Source organism: Bos grunniens, chromosome 7, assembly GCF_055505025.1.
Source record: "Bos grunniens cultivar Pamir isolate PY7600 chromosome 7, Bosgru_T2T1.0, whole genome shotgun sequence".
In the NCBI taxonomy this organism is placed as follows: Eukaryota; Metazoa; Chordata; class Mammalia; order Artiodactyla; family Bovidae; genus Bos; species Bos grunniens.
The window spans coordinates 26,572,327-26,588,725 of record NC_141171.1 but is presented as its reverse complement, the minus strand read 5'-3'; the positions used below and the strand labels follow the sequence as shown (position 1 = coordinate 26,588,725).

Genomic DNA, 16,399 nt, shown 5'->3' with positions numbered 1-16,399 from the left:
CTCATGACTTTTCCACTGTGCCTTCAATTTTTTCAGCTTTATTGAGATATAATTAGCTGTAAAAAAGCAACACACACATATATAATTATACTTTGTACACACACACACACACACACACACACAAATTGGGTTGGCCAAAAAGTTCATAACGGTATACAGAGAAACCTGAATGAACTTTTTGGCCAGCCCAATACAACACATATGTAAAAAAACAAAGAATACCACTTGATAAAATCTGACATATCTATACATCCATGAAACTATCACCACAATAAAAATAATGAATATATCGCCACCCCCCAAAATTTCCTCATGCTGTTCCTGACCACCGCTGTCCTCTAGGTCTCAGGTGAAAAGTGATCTACTTTCTGTCACTAGAGATTAGTTTGCATTTCTTAGAATTTTGTATATGTAGAACCATACTCTCCTCTTTTTCATCTGATTTTATTTACTTAGCATAATTATTTTGAGATTGAACCATGTTGTTGGGTATCTCCATACTTCAATTCCTTCTGTTGCTGAATAATATTCTATTAGGTGGTTATACCATAATTTGTTTACCCATCCGTTCACCTGTTAATGGACATTTGGACTGCTTCCAGTTTGGGCTACTGCAGATAAAACTATTGTGAACAATAGTGTTTCAAGTCTCTGTGGCATCATAGGGTTTCTTTTCTCTTGGGCAAGTTCATAGGAGTAGAAGGATTGGGTTGTATGGTGGTTGCATGTCTAGCTTTTTAAGAAACTTGTGCCCGTGGTTCTTAACTAGGATGCGTGGTACAGTCATCTGGAAATGACAGTCATCAGTAATCAGTCCTACTTGGGCAATTCTGATTCTGGGATAGATGGCACCCTTGAGAAAGATGGTTCTGAAGCATGAGAGCTCCTAGTGCAGGTGGTCTTAAATATACGGGTGATAAAGGCTTTTAAAAATTCATATAGAAATTTCATAAAATTCTTGTAAGTGGAGTTATCTTAAACTGTACACTATGTGGGTATTTGTATTTAACTTTCTTTCATAAAATAACTTTGACATGTTCATGATTTGTACTTGGCCATCATAAAAATCTGACATCATATTCCACAGTCACATCATTGTTACAATGCATTGTGCATTGTGATCACACTACATTGGCCTTGGTTCCTTTCGAGGCAGGTTGTCTTATAAGAAGTTCCAGCATTTAGAATCATATAGTCATAGGAACACTTGAGCTGGAAGAACCTTCATGAAGGCCAGTTTCCTCTTTTACAGATGATGAAACTGCAGCCTAGGAGCTTAAGGGAAAGTTCAAAATGTATGAATCAGTTTTTTTTAGATGCCAGGCTTCTTGACTCTCAACTCATATCACTTGTGTCTTCACTTGATGGAACTTGAGGGAGAACCATGTAAAGTGAAATTTTGAATTTTAATAAGTAAGGTTTTAGGTGAGGTGATGTTACCTGGTATTGGGACAGATCTTTCTGTCATAGAAAATTCTGCATAGAATATATTTTCTGATCTTAGGACCTTTCTGAAATTAGGACCAGACAGATCCTGATCTTGGACTAGATTTATAATGGCTGCTGCTGCTGCTACTAAGTCAGTTCAGTCATGGCTGACTCTGTACGACCCCATAGACAGCAGCCCACCAGGCTCCCCCGTCCCTGGGATTCTCCAGGCAGGAACATGGAGTGGGTTGCCATTTCCTTCTTCAATGCATGAAAGTGAAAAGTGAAAGTGAAGTCGCTCAGTCGTGTCCAACTCTTCGCGACCCCATGGACTGCAGCCTACCAGGCTCCTCCGTCCATGGGATTTTCCAGGCAAGAGTACTGGAGTGGGTTGCCATTGCCTTCTCTGAGATTTATAATAGACTTATTCTTAATTGGAAGGAAAATTACTTTCCTCTTAGAAATGCTAAAGAGAGACATACTATTAAGTTAGGGACTTGAGTTAGCCATTCATAAACTTAATGCTGGATAATAAACAAAAAACAATAAAAATTAGATAAATTGTTATCCCCATCTAATTTCTGGTCTAAGCATTTAATCAGAAATCTGGGAGATGCTCCCAAACCCTACTGTTGAATCTTTGGGTTCTCTTTTTTTTTTTTTTTTTTGAAGCCTTAGAGAATCCTTCTTCTGGACACAGACAAACCAATAACGTCCGGTTTGTGTCTGAAAATGAAGAATGTTTGTTCTTCCTTCCTGCTCTGTTTTCAAAAGTTTCCAAATGAAAATTTCATGTACTGAAAATACCCAGGCTTTATTAGCACTGTGGGAGATTTTTGTAAATAGAGATCAAATATCTGTCCGGCACATTGTCATCCTCGCTCACATCTCTTTTCTTGCGTTTCTAGCTGGTGTTATCATAGTGGGGAATCTGAACAGCCTCAGCAGGACCAGTACAGCTCTCCCCGCTGATTCCTACCAGATCGGGGCCATCGCGGGCATCATCATTCTCGTCCTAGTTGTTCTGTTCCTCCTGGCGTTGTTCATTATTTATAGACACAAGCAGAAGGGGAAGGAGTCGAGCATGCCAGCGGTTACCTACACCCCTGCCATGAGGGTCATGAATGCAGACTATGCCATTTCAGGTGAGACTGGACTCGCTAGAGGCATTTCACTCATGAAAAGCGAGACTTCATCCTGGTTCTTTGAAACCGAGTGTTAGGCTGTGCTGCCCGTTGGTACTGTCCATTAGCCTTGAGCAGCTTTTATGTTTGGAGACGACGCATTGTTAGAGATGTGTTTTATGTGTCAACAGTGGTAAAATCATCACTGTTTTCTCTTATGAGAGATTTAAAATTGGGTTCATTATATGGTTGCTTTAAATGTGGGGAATGTCAACCAAGAAGGAGCTTTGCTGGACGCCTGATCCCAAGCTGTTGCCATATGTGGGGGACAGGGAGGGGAGAGGAAGAGGTGGCCATAACTTCACCGAGGTCATGGAGCAGATCAGAGAAAAAAAAACAGGTCTTCTGTCTTTGGCCTTGGGTTCTTCCCAGGTACCCTCTAGCCTGTCCTGGAGCCCATGTACATTATTAGTCACACAGCAACCAAGTCACATAAACAGTTCGGGGGGATTAGCGAGAACCAAGGCTGTTTTTTTAATAAAACCCCTGAATCTTCCTTTTTGTCACAAGACCCCATAAAAGTAAATTTTTAAGTAATGCATTCAGTCTTCAGAAGATTCATATAAGTGAAGAATTTGCAAACTTGAGGTATTTGTTAATTTGGGGGCAATCAGTGAAGGGTTTCAGGTTTATAAATAAAGTGATTCTGGGGGAATTCATAAAGTAGCTGATTTACTTAGTGGTGTGCTTCTAGTGCAGAGTATTGTCTGGACTTCCCTGGCATTCCAGTGGCTAAGACTCCATGCTCCCAATGCAGGGGGTCTGCCTTCAATCCCTGATCGGGGAACTAGATCCTACACGCCTCAACTAAAACCCAGCACAGTTAGATAGATAGAAATATGGATGGATGGATGGATGGATGGATAGGTAGGTAGGTAGATAGATTGATTTACAAGTAGATAGAGAAATAGAAAGAATATTGTGTCAAGAGCCCAAGTGTTTAAACACAGAGGAAAGTTACAGTGGAAGAAGCTTCAAAGCAGTGCCTTCCCAGCTTGTACAAGCCCCAGAGCAGAGAGCAGTTGTTGGTGGATGCGTTCAGACTTTTCCAGGAGGTGGGCAGAAAGGCAGGCGCCTGCTGCTTCCACAGGCTTCTCTGAGCATGCCGGGCAGGAGGGGATTCTGCCCGCTTGTGATCTGGAATCAGTCCAAACATTTGTTCTCGTCGCTTCACTTCCCTCTTTCCCACACACGTTTAAGGAGCCTGCCATCTTAACCATTTCCTTCTTTGTTGTCAGAAACCCTTCCTCATGGCAACGGTGGAAATGCTAACAGCCATTACTTCACCAATCCCAGTTACCACACGCTCACTCAGTGTGCCACATCCCCTCACGTCAACAACAGGGACAGGATCGCCAAGGTGAGAGGAGATGGTCCAGGTCACTGGGCGGGGTAGGGGGGGAGAGGGGGAGAGGGATGGCCGGGGAGGGGGGAGGGGGATGGGGGGGGAGGGCAAGAGCAAGGAAGCAAGGAACAGGCATGCCTGAGGGCTGCAGTTGGCCAGCTGCCATTCCACATACGTACATCAATTATCTCATTTATTCCTCCAAACAATCCTGTGGGTGTGTATTAGTATCTCAAGTTTACTGACAAAAAACCCTAAGTAACAGGGAACTTAAGTCACTTCCAAACATAGCTTGTGAGAGAGGCTGCAGCGAGGTGAGTCAGTCTCTCTGTCTCTGCAACTTGTACTGTTTCCATTGCACTTCTTTTGGAAAATGTTTCTAATATTGCATGTGGTTTTAAAATAATGTCTCATAGCAGACCTATAGCAGACTCCGGTCTGGGTAAAATTGGCAGGTTTGTCTTTTGTGATCCCCTTCTGGTACCCTTTCCTGGCCACCTGTACTTGGGTAATGACAACAATAATATGCATTTATTTATTTTGATTGAACCATATCAAATTGCAGTTTTGTGGGCAAAAAGTTACCAAACAAAACAACCTAATACTATGTGCCAGGCATTTCTAATCATTTTACAAATATAAATTTGTTTAATCTTTATGCCAGTCCTATAACTTGAGTGATTATCCCATTTTACAGAGGCCCAGAAAGATTGGAGGCCCAGGGCTGTCTAGAAGCTGGAGCAGCTCCTCTGGACCCATCCAGCTCACCACCAGGCCTCTTCCAGAGTGCTCTGAAATCCCAAACATTTCTCCCTTCCAACTGTGCTCGAGTTATATTCCAGCTCTCTATTAGAAGAAAACCAAGCTAATTAAATTATTCAGTTGCAGTTAAATTAATGCAGCTAGATTTTAATTATAGTACCTCATAGTTAAATAGCATTTCATATTCTCCAGAGACTTTGGTATTTATCATATGATTTGTTCTCATTCCCATTCAGGGAGGGAGCAAAGTTGATCATATTACCTTCATGCTTATAGCTAAGAAAACTGCTAAGAATGACTCCTACATGATTATACAGTGTTTGATGGGAAGGCTCAGGAATTGGGTTTTTTTTTTTTTTTTCAGTTCAAAGTTCCATGTATGTAAATCCAAGTGAGGCCTAATTGGCACAGAGCACCAACTTAAAATGAAGAAGTAAGGTGATGGAGGGAATGGTTGGGGCTGAGGGGCACCTACTCCTGCTGCCTCTAAGTCCCACCAGGTCAGAAGCTTCACCTCTGTCCCTTGGTGCCTCCTCATGTAAGGACCAGTCCTTGATATGCTCCATGGACCTGCTTTTCTTAGATGGGTAACACTGCACTGTGTCATATTGTATTTTCTTTTTTAAATCTTTTTGTTGTTTATATTTTTAACAGTCAAAAAATAATCAACTGTTTGTGAATCTGAAAAATGTGAATCCCGGGAAGAGAGGCCCTGTGGTAGATTACACAGGCACGCTGCCTGCAGACTGGAAACACGGCGGCTACCTCAACGAGCTCGGCAAGTTCCCCATCCCCCAGCCTCCACCAGCATCTTTATCTTTTAGTCACTTCAAACACTCAGAGATTCACGACAGTGCCAAAGCAACTATTGAAAATATGCACAGGAAAAGAAAGACATAGCATTACACCTAATCCCTGTGTGGGGCTTTTACTGTCCCAAGTGCTTTATTTACTCAGCATGTGTTGAGTTCTTACTGCGAATGAGGAATCAATAAAGAGGCAAGGATCATTGCCTGTTTGTGGCTTACACTCCACCTTTCCATGTATCAACTCAATTCTCACAAGAACTGCTGTAGGTACCATTATTAGCATCATCATCTCCCTGCTCCCGTTGTGACACTGCGTCATAACGAGGTTAAGTCAGTTGTGGAAGTCCTCAAAGCCTGTGACGTGGTAGAGCTGAGATTTGAACCCCGTCAGCTTGGTTCCTGCATGTGTGCTTCTCTTGGCTCTCTGCTACACGGGTTCGATCCCTGGGTTGGGAAGATCCCCTGGAGGAGAGCATGGCAACCCACTCCAGTATTCTTGCTGGAAAATCCCATGGACAGAGGAGCCTGCTGGGCTACAGTCCATAGGGTCGCAAAGAGTCAGACACGACTGAAGCAACTTAGCACACATACACAAGCTGAGGTACCCTTACTTGAGGCCCTTTCCTCTTTTAGGTGGGAAAATGGAGATATCTTTGGGAATATAGTGAGTCAGAGGTTCTCAAACATCTGGGAATCAGAACACTTTCATGTAGTACCCATGGCTGATTCATGTTGATGTATGGTAAAAACCACTACAATGTTGTTAAGTAATTAGCTTCCAATTAAAATAAGTTAATTTTTTAAAAAAGTAATCAAGGATCCCCAAGAGGCCCTACTAACATGGGTTATATTTATTGATATTTGCCATAGTAGAAATAAAATCTGAGGGCTATTTATTAATTTATTGATGATAACAAGTCTTATTTCCTGATAATATAAAATGCATTTTTGTGAAAAATGACTTCTTGTTTTCAAAATGAAACAACAAAAAAATTACTGAGAAGGATGGCCACTGTTTAACACTTTTATGACATCTGGCTTAATAGAGGTCAGCTGAATTTTCATAGCTGCTCTGCGTCCAGTCAAGAGTGATGTCACACTTGGCGTGGCTCCTGGAAAACTCCACCGTCCACCTGAGAGGATAAGAGTGGAAAGGACAAACAGTGTTGTACTAGGACAAGAATTGTTTTAACCTCAGGGCCCTCCTGCAGAGGGCGTGGGGTGACTCCACTTAAATAACTGCTGTGACTCCACATTGAGAGTGTGGTATATTCTTATTCTCAGGGAGGAGCTCCACGTAGTAACTAACATGAGCACAGTGTCTTATGGGCACTTTCCTATGTATTGAAAGCAAACCCTTTCATAGGTATTTATTTAATGATAAGGTTGGAAGGAAGTCTCATTAATTTGGAATTTCAGGTAAGAAACAAATAATTTTTGGGTAAGTATATCCCAAGTATCGCACAAGGCACCTTATTCAAAAAATGATTTGTTGTTTCTCTAAAATTCAAATTTCACTGAACTTGCTATGTTTTTGTTTGCTAAATCTGGCACCCCTCACTGTGTGGGCCCTTCCACATATCTTGTTTTATAAAGGAAGAAACAGGTTAACTCTTGTCTTAAGATTTCATGGAAGGAAGATGGTAAAACCGGGTCTCATAGTTGGTCTTCTGCGCACTCCCCCTCTGATCCTTCTGTGAATACCTTAGATGTCAATTCATCTAAGCCGCTTGCAGGAGCCATGGGTGGGCTCTGGAATCCCCTATTACTATGGAAATAGAAAATAAGTTCAAATGCTTAGCTTTTATCTGAATTCTTCACTAACATTATCAATAGGATGAGTACTTCCACACACTTACAGTAAAATTATTTATATACCAGATTTACATTATAGTTATTGGTGAAATCATTTAAGTTTAGGGAGGTTAATAATCTAGCTCAAAGAAGTCCATGAATTGTGTGGTCGTGTGTGTTAGTCGCTCAGTCGTGTCCAACTCTTTGCGACTTCATGGACTGTAGCCCACCAGGCTCCTTTGTCCGTGGGATTCTCCAGGCAAGACTACTGGAGCGGGTTGCCATTTCCTTCTCCAAAAAGGCTGATGAAAATGTGTAAAACCAAGATGATAACTTAGTTCTTAGTAAAATACCACCCAGCACTAATGAGGGAAAAGTTCTCTCATTCCATCTCCACTTAATGCAGTTTGTCCTGATTCCAGGATACACAGTTACTGTAATGGTCACATATAAATTTCTCTGCTTTCTGTCTCAGTGAGACCCAAGGGACTGATTATTAGGAACATAAAATCTTCATTGGAAATTCTGGATCTCCTTGGTTTGTTCCCATCCAAAAGTAATTGTGCATTTAGTATCCCTGTGAAGTTGTGGCATAGAAAAAGTCTTCTCTTACAAAGAACAGAATATGGCTCATTACGGATAATGAAGTGTGCAGTGTTTTAAATGATGGAAAAGTTGTGATGCTGTCTGAAAGAGCCCAGAATTTGACGCAAAAGCCCTGAAATCAATTCCTAGTTCTGTGGTATGACACTTGCAGTCACCCTCTCAAGGCTGATTTGTTCATTTGTAAAATAGAGATCCAGTCCCATCACTTCATGGCAAATGGAAGGGGAGAAAATGGAAACAGTGACAGATTTTATTTTCTTGGGCTCCCAAATCACTGCAAATTGTCTCTGTAGTCATGAACTTAAAAGACCCTTGCTCCTTAGAAGAAAATGTATGGCAAACCTAGACAGAGTATTAAAAAGCAGAGACATTCCTTTACTGATTAAGGTCTGTATAGTTAAAGCTATGGTTTTTCTAGTAGTCATGTACAGATGTGAGAGTTGGACCATGAAGAAGGCTGAGTGCTGAAGAACTGATGCTTTTGAATTGTGGTGCTGGAAAAGACGCTTGAGAGTCCCTTGGGCCACAAGGAGATCCTACCAGTCAATCCTAAAGGAAATTTATGTTTTTGTTTGCTATTCAGTGTTCTTGCCTGGAGAATCCCAGGGACGGGGGAGCCTTTTATCCTGTCTTCCTGAACAACTTGGTGCCTTTCCCACCATCTGGGAGCCTGCCTGGCTATTCTTCACATACCAGACTCAAGAGAGCGCGCCTGAGAGGGAAACATCCCTGTTTCCTGTCCTCTAACAGTTGACAGTAGACACACACTCTCTCCTTCAGGGATCCTCCCTCTTTCTCCACAAATGTGTACCCCCAGGGAATATCACCCTCTGAACTTGAGTTTAATATCACTCTAAGAAAATTATACACAGACCTGCCATGCAGGGAAATAATTTCCTTACCCTTCTCATGCTATGCTATGCTATGCTAAGCCGCTTCAGTCGTGTCCGACTCTGTGCAACCCCATAGACGGCAGCCCACCAGGCTCCACTGTCCCTGGGATTCTCCAGGCAAGAATACTGGAGTGGGTTGCCATTTCCTTCTCCAATGCATGAAAGAGAAAAGTGAAAGTGAAGTCACTCAGTCATGTCCGACTCTTAGCGACCCCATGGACTGCAGCCTACCAGGCTCCTCTGTCCATGGATTTTCCAGGCAAGAGTACTGGAGTTGGGTGCCATTGCCTTCTCTGACCCTTCTCATAGTTATTTGAATATTCATCACAAGTTACTACTTTACTTTCTGTTTTTAACCTAAATCCATAACATTCTATTAAAGAATAATTGCAGATACCTTGGATTGCCTACAGATAGACTGCAGCTGAGGGTGTTGTGACACACGAAGTGTTACAGTAATTGATTGGTGCAGCCACTGTGGAAAGCAGTATGGAAGTTCCTTAAAAAACTAAAAATAGAGCTACCATATGGTCTAACAGGGCTTCCCCAGTGGCTCAGTGGTAAAGAACCTGCCCACCAATACAGGAGATGTGGGTTAAGTCCCTTGGTTGGGAAGAATGCCCTGGAAAAGGGCATGGCAACCCACTCCAGTATTCTTACCTGTGAAATCCCAAGGACAGAGGAGTCTGATGGGATACAGTCCATGGGGTCACAGAGAGTCAGACACGACTGAAGTAACTGCACGTATGCATGCACATATGATCTAACAATCCCACTCTTGGACATATATCCAGATAAAATTATAATTCAACAACATACATGCACCCCACGTTCATAGAAGCACTATTCAAATAGTTAAGACATGGAAGAAACTTAAATGTCCATCGACAGATGAATGGATAAAGATGTGGTATGTGTGTATATACTACATATGGAATACCACTCAGCCAGCAAAAGAATGAAATAATGCATTTTCAGCCACATGGGTGGACCTAGAAATTATCATACCATATGAAGTAAATCAATCAGATAAAGACAAATACCATGTGATGTCACTTATATGTGGAATCTTTAAAAATGATACACGTGAACTTATTTACAAAACAGAAATATACCACAGACATAGAAAACAAATTTATGGTTGCCAAAGGGGGAAGAGGGTGGGGCGGGAAATAAATTAGGAGTCTGGGATTAGCAGATATAAACTACTATGTGTAGACTACAACGCCCTACTCTATAGGGAAAGTGCAAGTGTTAATCATGTAGTTGTGTCTGATTCTTTGTGACCCCAAGGACTGTAGCCCACCAGGCTCCCTCTCCATGGCATTCTCCAGGCAAGAATACTGGAATAGATAGATATCCATTCCCTTTTCCAGGGAATCTTCCCAACCCAGGGATCGAAACTGGGTCTTCTGCATTGCAGGCAGATTCTTGAGGAAACTATATTTAATATCTTAACCTATAATGAAAAAATATATGTACAACTGAACCACTTTGCTCTACCCCAAAAACTGACACATTGTAAATCAGGTATGTGTCAGCAAAATCAATTTTTTAAAAAGGTATTACGGTAACTGAAATACCGTTCATCTATATGACACCTCAGCGTTTACAATGCCTTTCCTTATGGTCGATTCACTTTATGTTCACAACAACCCTGTGAGGCTTAGAAGGTGAGTTGTGTTTTCCCTGTTTTAGAAATATGAAAATTGAGGCTCAGCAAGTTGAACATCTTGCGTAAAGTCATGCAGCTAACAAGTGATGAAGTCCCAGTCCGTTGTCTCAGGTCTGCCTGGCTGTGTCCTTTCCACTGAGCAACCTTGAATCAAGGCAACCTTCTTGGTTCATTAGTTCCTCGGTGTCTACCCCATGGTGACCAGCCTTTCCCAAAGCCACGAAACAGGCAGGAGAATGCTCAGGATGATACATAACATTTGGTTAACTCTGAAGTAGTGACACATCTGGCCCAAGTGATCCAGTGTCAAGGTTTGGAAAATAGCAACCTTGTTTATTTCCTGTAGTAGGGAGACTGTGGGTGCCCAAACCATCATACTCCAGTGACCTGAGAATATTAGATGGGTTTTCCCTTCCTTTCTTTTTTTTTTTTCTCTTCCTTTCAGTTCTCACTGGATGTTTTTTTTTTTTCTTCCTTTGTCACAGGTGCTTTTGGACTTGACAGAAGTTATATGGGAAAATCCTTGAAAGGTATTGCCAGAATTTGCAGAAGAAATACATTTATCAGAATCACAATTTAAAATATTTTTTAATCTCAGAGACAAAAATAATTTGTTAAACCAGCAAAATTGGCACTCCAGAGAAAAGGTAGCATTGTTACTGTGGTGTGTGCCTGCTAAGTTGCTTCTGTCGTGTCTCACTCTTTTGTGACCCCATGGACGATAGCCTGCCAGGCTCCTCTGTCCATGATATTCTCCAGGCGAGGGCACTGGAGTGGGTTACCATTCCCTTCTCCAGGGTATCTTCCTGACCCAGGGATCGAACCTGCGTCTCATCTTCTGCATTAGCAGGTGGATTCTTTACCACTAGTGCCACCTGGGAAGGCAGTTAGTGTGGTAAATTACTCCAACAAACCCACAGCCAGGTTTGACTGCCAGCAAGAGTGTGAACGTAGGTGGATCCTGTTAGACCAGAAGTTTTAGAGCACCAATACCTCAGTTTGCTGGGAAAACACACATAATTCGCCTCAAAGAAATATGGCTTATCGAGAGAGAGAAATATGAAGAAGGAAGAAGCAGGGAAAAGAAGAGGTCAGCCTGGTTACATGTTCACTGAAGCCAGCTTTTTGAGAAGAGTTTGAATAATAACTTCATATGCCCAGACCTGAGGTTTTACGAGGAAGCCGTACAGCACAGGAGCCTTCCTCACCATCAAAATAGAACCTCCTTGTGCTCCTGGAGCCAGCAACATGTGGGGTCTTGATCGAAGCCTTTGAGGATTCAGAGACTATTAGTAAAATAGAGTGGAGTTAATTTTATTTGAGTGTGATAATAAAAGGGGCTTTCCTGGTGACTCAACTGGTAAAGAATCCAGCTGCAATGTGGGAGACCTGGGTTTGCTCCTTGGGTTGGGAAGATTCCCTGGAGAAGGAAATGGTTACCCACTTCAGTATTCTGGCCTGGAGAATTCCATGGATTGTATAATCCATGGGGTCGCAAAGAGTCGAAAAATGAAATCAAATCCATGATGTTTACACTGATCCTCACCTTAGGAGCCACGATTACTTTATGGATGGGTAATTTTATAGCTGATTTTCTCCAAAATAAGTGGAGAATGAATAGTATTCTTTTCATTGTTAAAAATGATAGAAAACTAGATGCAAAGGAAAAGAAATAATTTGCCCAAGTCAGTTAATCGCCAAGAAAATAAATGTTGTTGCCCATGAAATAGCATTTGCTTTTCACCCCTCTGTCTCTCTTCACAGACCTGGGGAAGCATTCTGAATATAATTCAAGTAACTGCTCCCTAAGCAGTTCTGAAAACCCATACGCCACTATTAAAGACCCGCCTGTCCTTATTCCCAAACACTCAGAGTGTGGTTATGTGGAGATGAAGTCACCAGCGCAGAGAGATTCCCCATATGCAGAGATCAATAACTCAGCCTCTGCCAACAAGAATGTCTATGAAGTTGGTAAGTTTTCTTAACCAAAGAAAGAATCTAGTGAATGAGACTATTCTTTTGAAACAATTTTAAAGTCCTTGAGAATACAGTAGTTGCAGTTCCTATACATTTTATTGTAAATAATGATCTGTATTTTAAACTCAGCCTGTGTTTGTGGTGATCATATTAGTTGGTGTCAAATGAACTTTCCAGGAAAAATACTATTTCAAAAAGTCAAAGTAGGTTTTTTCTTACCTCCCTAGTTATCCATCTTTTGTTTTGTAACCATAGTGAATATTTTAGCACGCATGTGGAACAGCATATGTATCATATTAGCTAACATGTTGAGTTAGCCAAAACAAATGGTTCAAATGGATTAAACAGATGGTTCCATTTCCTGGTTGCATCCATTATACCAATATAATGCTTTTAGCAGAATTTTAACATTTTACTTTTATATTTGTCTAATAGATCAGTAATATTCCCAGCTGTGAATCTGATACAAATTAATAAGAATTCAATTAATATTAGAGTTATTTTGATTGCCCCTTGCACATCCATTTGAGGAAGCTAAAACATACCAGAGCAATCCTGGGCTAGATAGTAGAGCTTTATATTTTCATTTTTCTTTCTCCATATCTTTCCCAGTATTTATGATTTGAACCTAAAAAAATTCTCTATTCTAGTTGATCCTTGAACAACATAGGTTGGAACTGCACGAATCCACTTACACACGGACTTTTTCCACTTAGTAAATGCTACACTGCTACACACTCTTCTGTTGGTTCAATCCAAGGATGTGAGATGGTAAATAGTGGGGCCAATTTTAAAATTGACTATGGATTTTAAATTGTGGTGGGTTGGGGTTATGTGTGGAGCACCCCTAACCCTGAGTTGTTCAAGGGTCAACTGTAGTGACTTACTTAACTCTAGTCACTAGTCATTCATTTTATGCCATAGATGTGACCGAAAGATATGTAACTCTTTTTAAAGTATTAAGACAGCTTTTTAAAATGGAAACCAGGATGAACTAAATTTAGTTTTGGAAGTGAGCAGCAGTTCCCTTTTGAATTGTCCCCTAAGCCTACCACTGTGAGACGGGAACACAACTGAAAACCTGAGTCCGGAATCCTAAAGCTATGAACTTGTTACATGTTTCCATGAATCAAGTGATCGCCAGAGGACCTTGTTGTTGTTACCTGTACAGGAAGGGGCTTGGACTAGATTATCTCCCAGGTTTTACAGACAGTGATTCATGTCCAGGGTTTCTTTATATTCCCTTGATGTCTTCATCCCAACCACAGTCACCCTTTGTTCTGAACATCGTTTGTAAGTGTCAGTGGGTTACCAACCACAGAGTAGTCACCTCTATGGGATTATACAAGGATTGTTTGTTTTTAAAAATACTTTCTTATATTTTTATGAATGTTCCTCTGGCGTGTTTGATACTTGCATGAAATGCCATATTGTATATTTTTAAAACGTCCTTGTTTATCAATTAATGTGTCCCTGGTTGTCACAGAACCTACAGTGAGTGTTGTCCAAGGAATATTCAGCAATAATGGGCATCGCACCCAGGATCCATATGACCTCCCAAAGAACAGTCACATCCCTTGCCATTATGACCTGTTGCCAGTCCGAGACAGTTCATCCTCCCCCAAGCAAGAGGATGGCGGCAGCAGCAGCAGCAGCAGCAGCAGTGAATGACACCAAAGACCACTGGGTAGCCACTGGACCCCTTTCCAGAACTGCAGTTCGGTTCTTTTCCATCCTCAAGTTTGCCACCCTATGTGAATGTTAATCTACTTCATAGGCAATTGTTGGACATGAACCCGAAAGCTCAAAGCTGAGGCTAACTGACCATAGGTCCTCCTTATACAGGTGGCTCAGAAGGAGATATCAATGTGATTTCCCATTTTTGTTAGTATTAGAACTGCACCCATGAAGCATGACTTACTGTAAAATCTTGGCTAAAAGCATGACCGTGCAGGACTCGTTCAGAGACACGGGTTGCAGCGGATGTTGGTATTGTTGCTTGAAAAATTAAAATTTAAATATTTTCTTTCTCATTTGCATCATAGAACTGTACCTAGGATTGTGCATTTTACCATGAAATTTACTTCATTAAAGTGTCACATGCTCAACACATAGAAGAAAAGGGCCATCTCATTGAGTCCTTATTGTTTACCTTTTTTCAGCGGGACTCATTATTGTAAGGATAATAGGACCCCAGCAGGAAACATTCTGTCAAGTACTGCACAGACTCCTCGTAAACTCTAGAGGTGCAGAGCAAATTTACATATGAACACTTTAGACTTTTTTTTGTAGGATGAGGAAATGTACATTTAGAATTACTTTAGAAGTAATAGAATTACTGCAGCAATGAATACACAGATGTGACAGACAGAGATGCTTCTCTGTTTTTCGGCCCATTTTAGATCCACGACATTATTCTGATCACTGTCCCAATCATACACATTCACCACTTGAGATCCATAACATATCAATAATTATTTCATACATACAGAAATGAAATAATTTTATTTTTGACAGCTTGGATTGAATGAGTGTCTAATGATTGGAAAAGGTTGTAAATGTTAGGTGTAAGATGATGCTTAAGTTTTGTAAGCCATTAGTAATACATGCTGTAATATAGAATTAGCAGAAAGTTTTGATTAATTTTTCCCTAGAAGTGACCGAAATATTTTTGTGCATATTTGAGAAAAGGGCACTTTGCTTTTATTAATTGTTGATTTAGAGAAACTATGCTTAAGCTGGTCTTTTGCATTGCTAATATGACATGTACCCCGTTTTTCATTAATTTGTATTTCCATTTTTAAGTTGTATATTCTATGTTTTGTAGTGTTTGGATTGTTAATGAAAAAAAATATTATATGTTTATTGTTTCTTGTGTTATGGCCACTTTTCTTTTTGCTTCAGAAAAATGCATTGGTCTTGTTTCTTTTGGAGGGAAGAGAAGAAGATATATAAATCGAATCCATTAAAATGGGGCATTACTAAAATAGTATAGTAACAAGTAAATGGTTTATAATGGAAATGGAGAAGCATTTAAATATTCCAAAATGGAGTTCCTCTTGATCTGTGGGTCCTGAGTTTTGGTTAAACCAAAGGGAAGAGGAACGGGTAGTCATTGTCCCTGAGTGAGTACCACAGACTGATCTTACTGAAGACCTTCATTAGGGTGATCATATAATCAATTATCCAAACTGGGACACTTTTGAAAGAAAACGAAGGCATTGTGAATAATTATCCTGCAGTGGGCTTAAATGTGCACTTTAACAGGCAAACCAGAAGAGATACTCATCTTGTGTATTCTGAATGTAGTTAACATTTTTCACTCCAAGGGAGTTACCTCAGGAGAATGCCAACTCCATGCAAGGAAACCAGTTTCTCTTTGACCTACCTGGGCAACCTGAAGGGCTGAAAGCTGAATGAGGAAGCAGTTTTGTAAGAGAAAACAGTGGCCATCCATCTTTTAAAGACATGAAAACCTACGTGGTGTCCTGTGCCAGTGAGTCAACTCACAAATATGTATTGTATTTCCATTCTGCCAATAGTATACAGAAGGCACTGTCCTTGCCAGTCACCCAGTGGGGTATCCTGTGCTTTCATATCACACACCTGCACCTCTGATGTTGGTTTGATCAGGTGGATGAGAGAACAAATATACTTCTTTGATGGCTGTTTCTTTCAGGGAACTCCAAAGTTAATTCAAGGAAATGGGAAATGCCCGGAACACACCTTAGAAACAATTGATTTATTTCAACAGTGTCCTGCTGGTTGGCCCTTGATTCTAGGGAATAGAGATCTAATTGAGACAATTGGGTTCATAACCATGTAAGAGTCCTTTTTGGTTAGAAAAAAGAAGACAGCTTTCCACTTCTAAGATTCATCTCTTCAGAGCTCCATGGTAAGTTGAAATTTCCCATTACTCCCTGGCT

The 16,399-nt window shown here is 40.9% G+C and overlaps 1 protein-coding gene across 12 annotated transcripts in view; it reads left to right on the top strand.

The window, feature by feature from the left end:
- Positions 1-15,343, top strand: part of MEGF10 (multiple EGF like domains 10) — a 480,748-nt gene extending 465,405 nt beyond the window's left edge. For all 12 annotated transcript variants that reach the window (XM_086410534.1, XM_086410532.1, XM_086410528.1 and 9 more), the window contains 6 exons: positions 2,337-2,573; positions 3,851-3,972; positions 5,374-5,497; positions 10,982-11,026; positions 12,261-12,467; positions 13,960-15,343. In XM_086410534.1, the coding sequence (XP_086266660.1) occupies positions 2,337-2,573; positions 3,851-3,972; positions 5,374-5,497; positions 10,982-11,026; positions 12,261-12,467; positions 13,960-14,144 (920 nt within the window). In that variant the 3' untranslated portion in view covers positions 14,145-15,343. The remainder of the gene's footprint in view (positions 1-2,336; positions 2,574-3,850; positions 3,973-5,373; positions 5,498-10,981; positions 11,027-12,260; positions 12,468-13,959) is intronic.
- Positions 15,344-16,399: the final 1,056 nt, after the last annotated feature.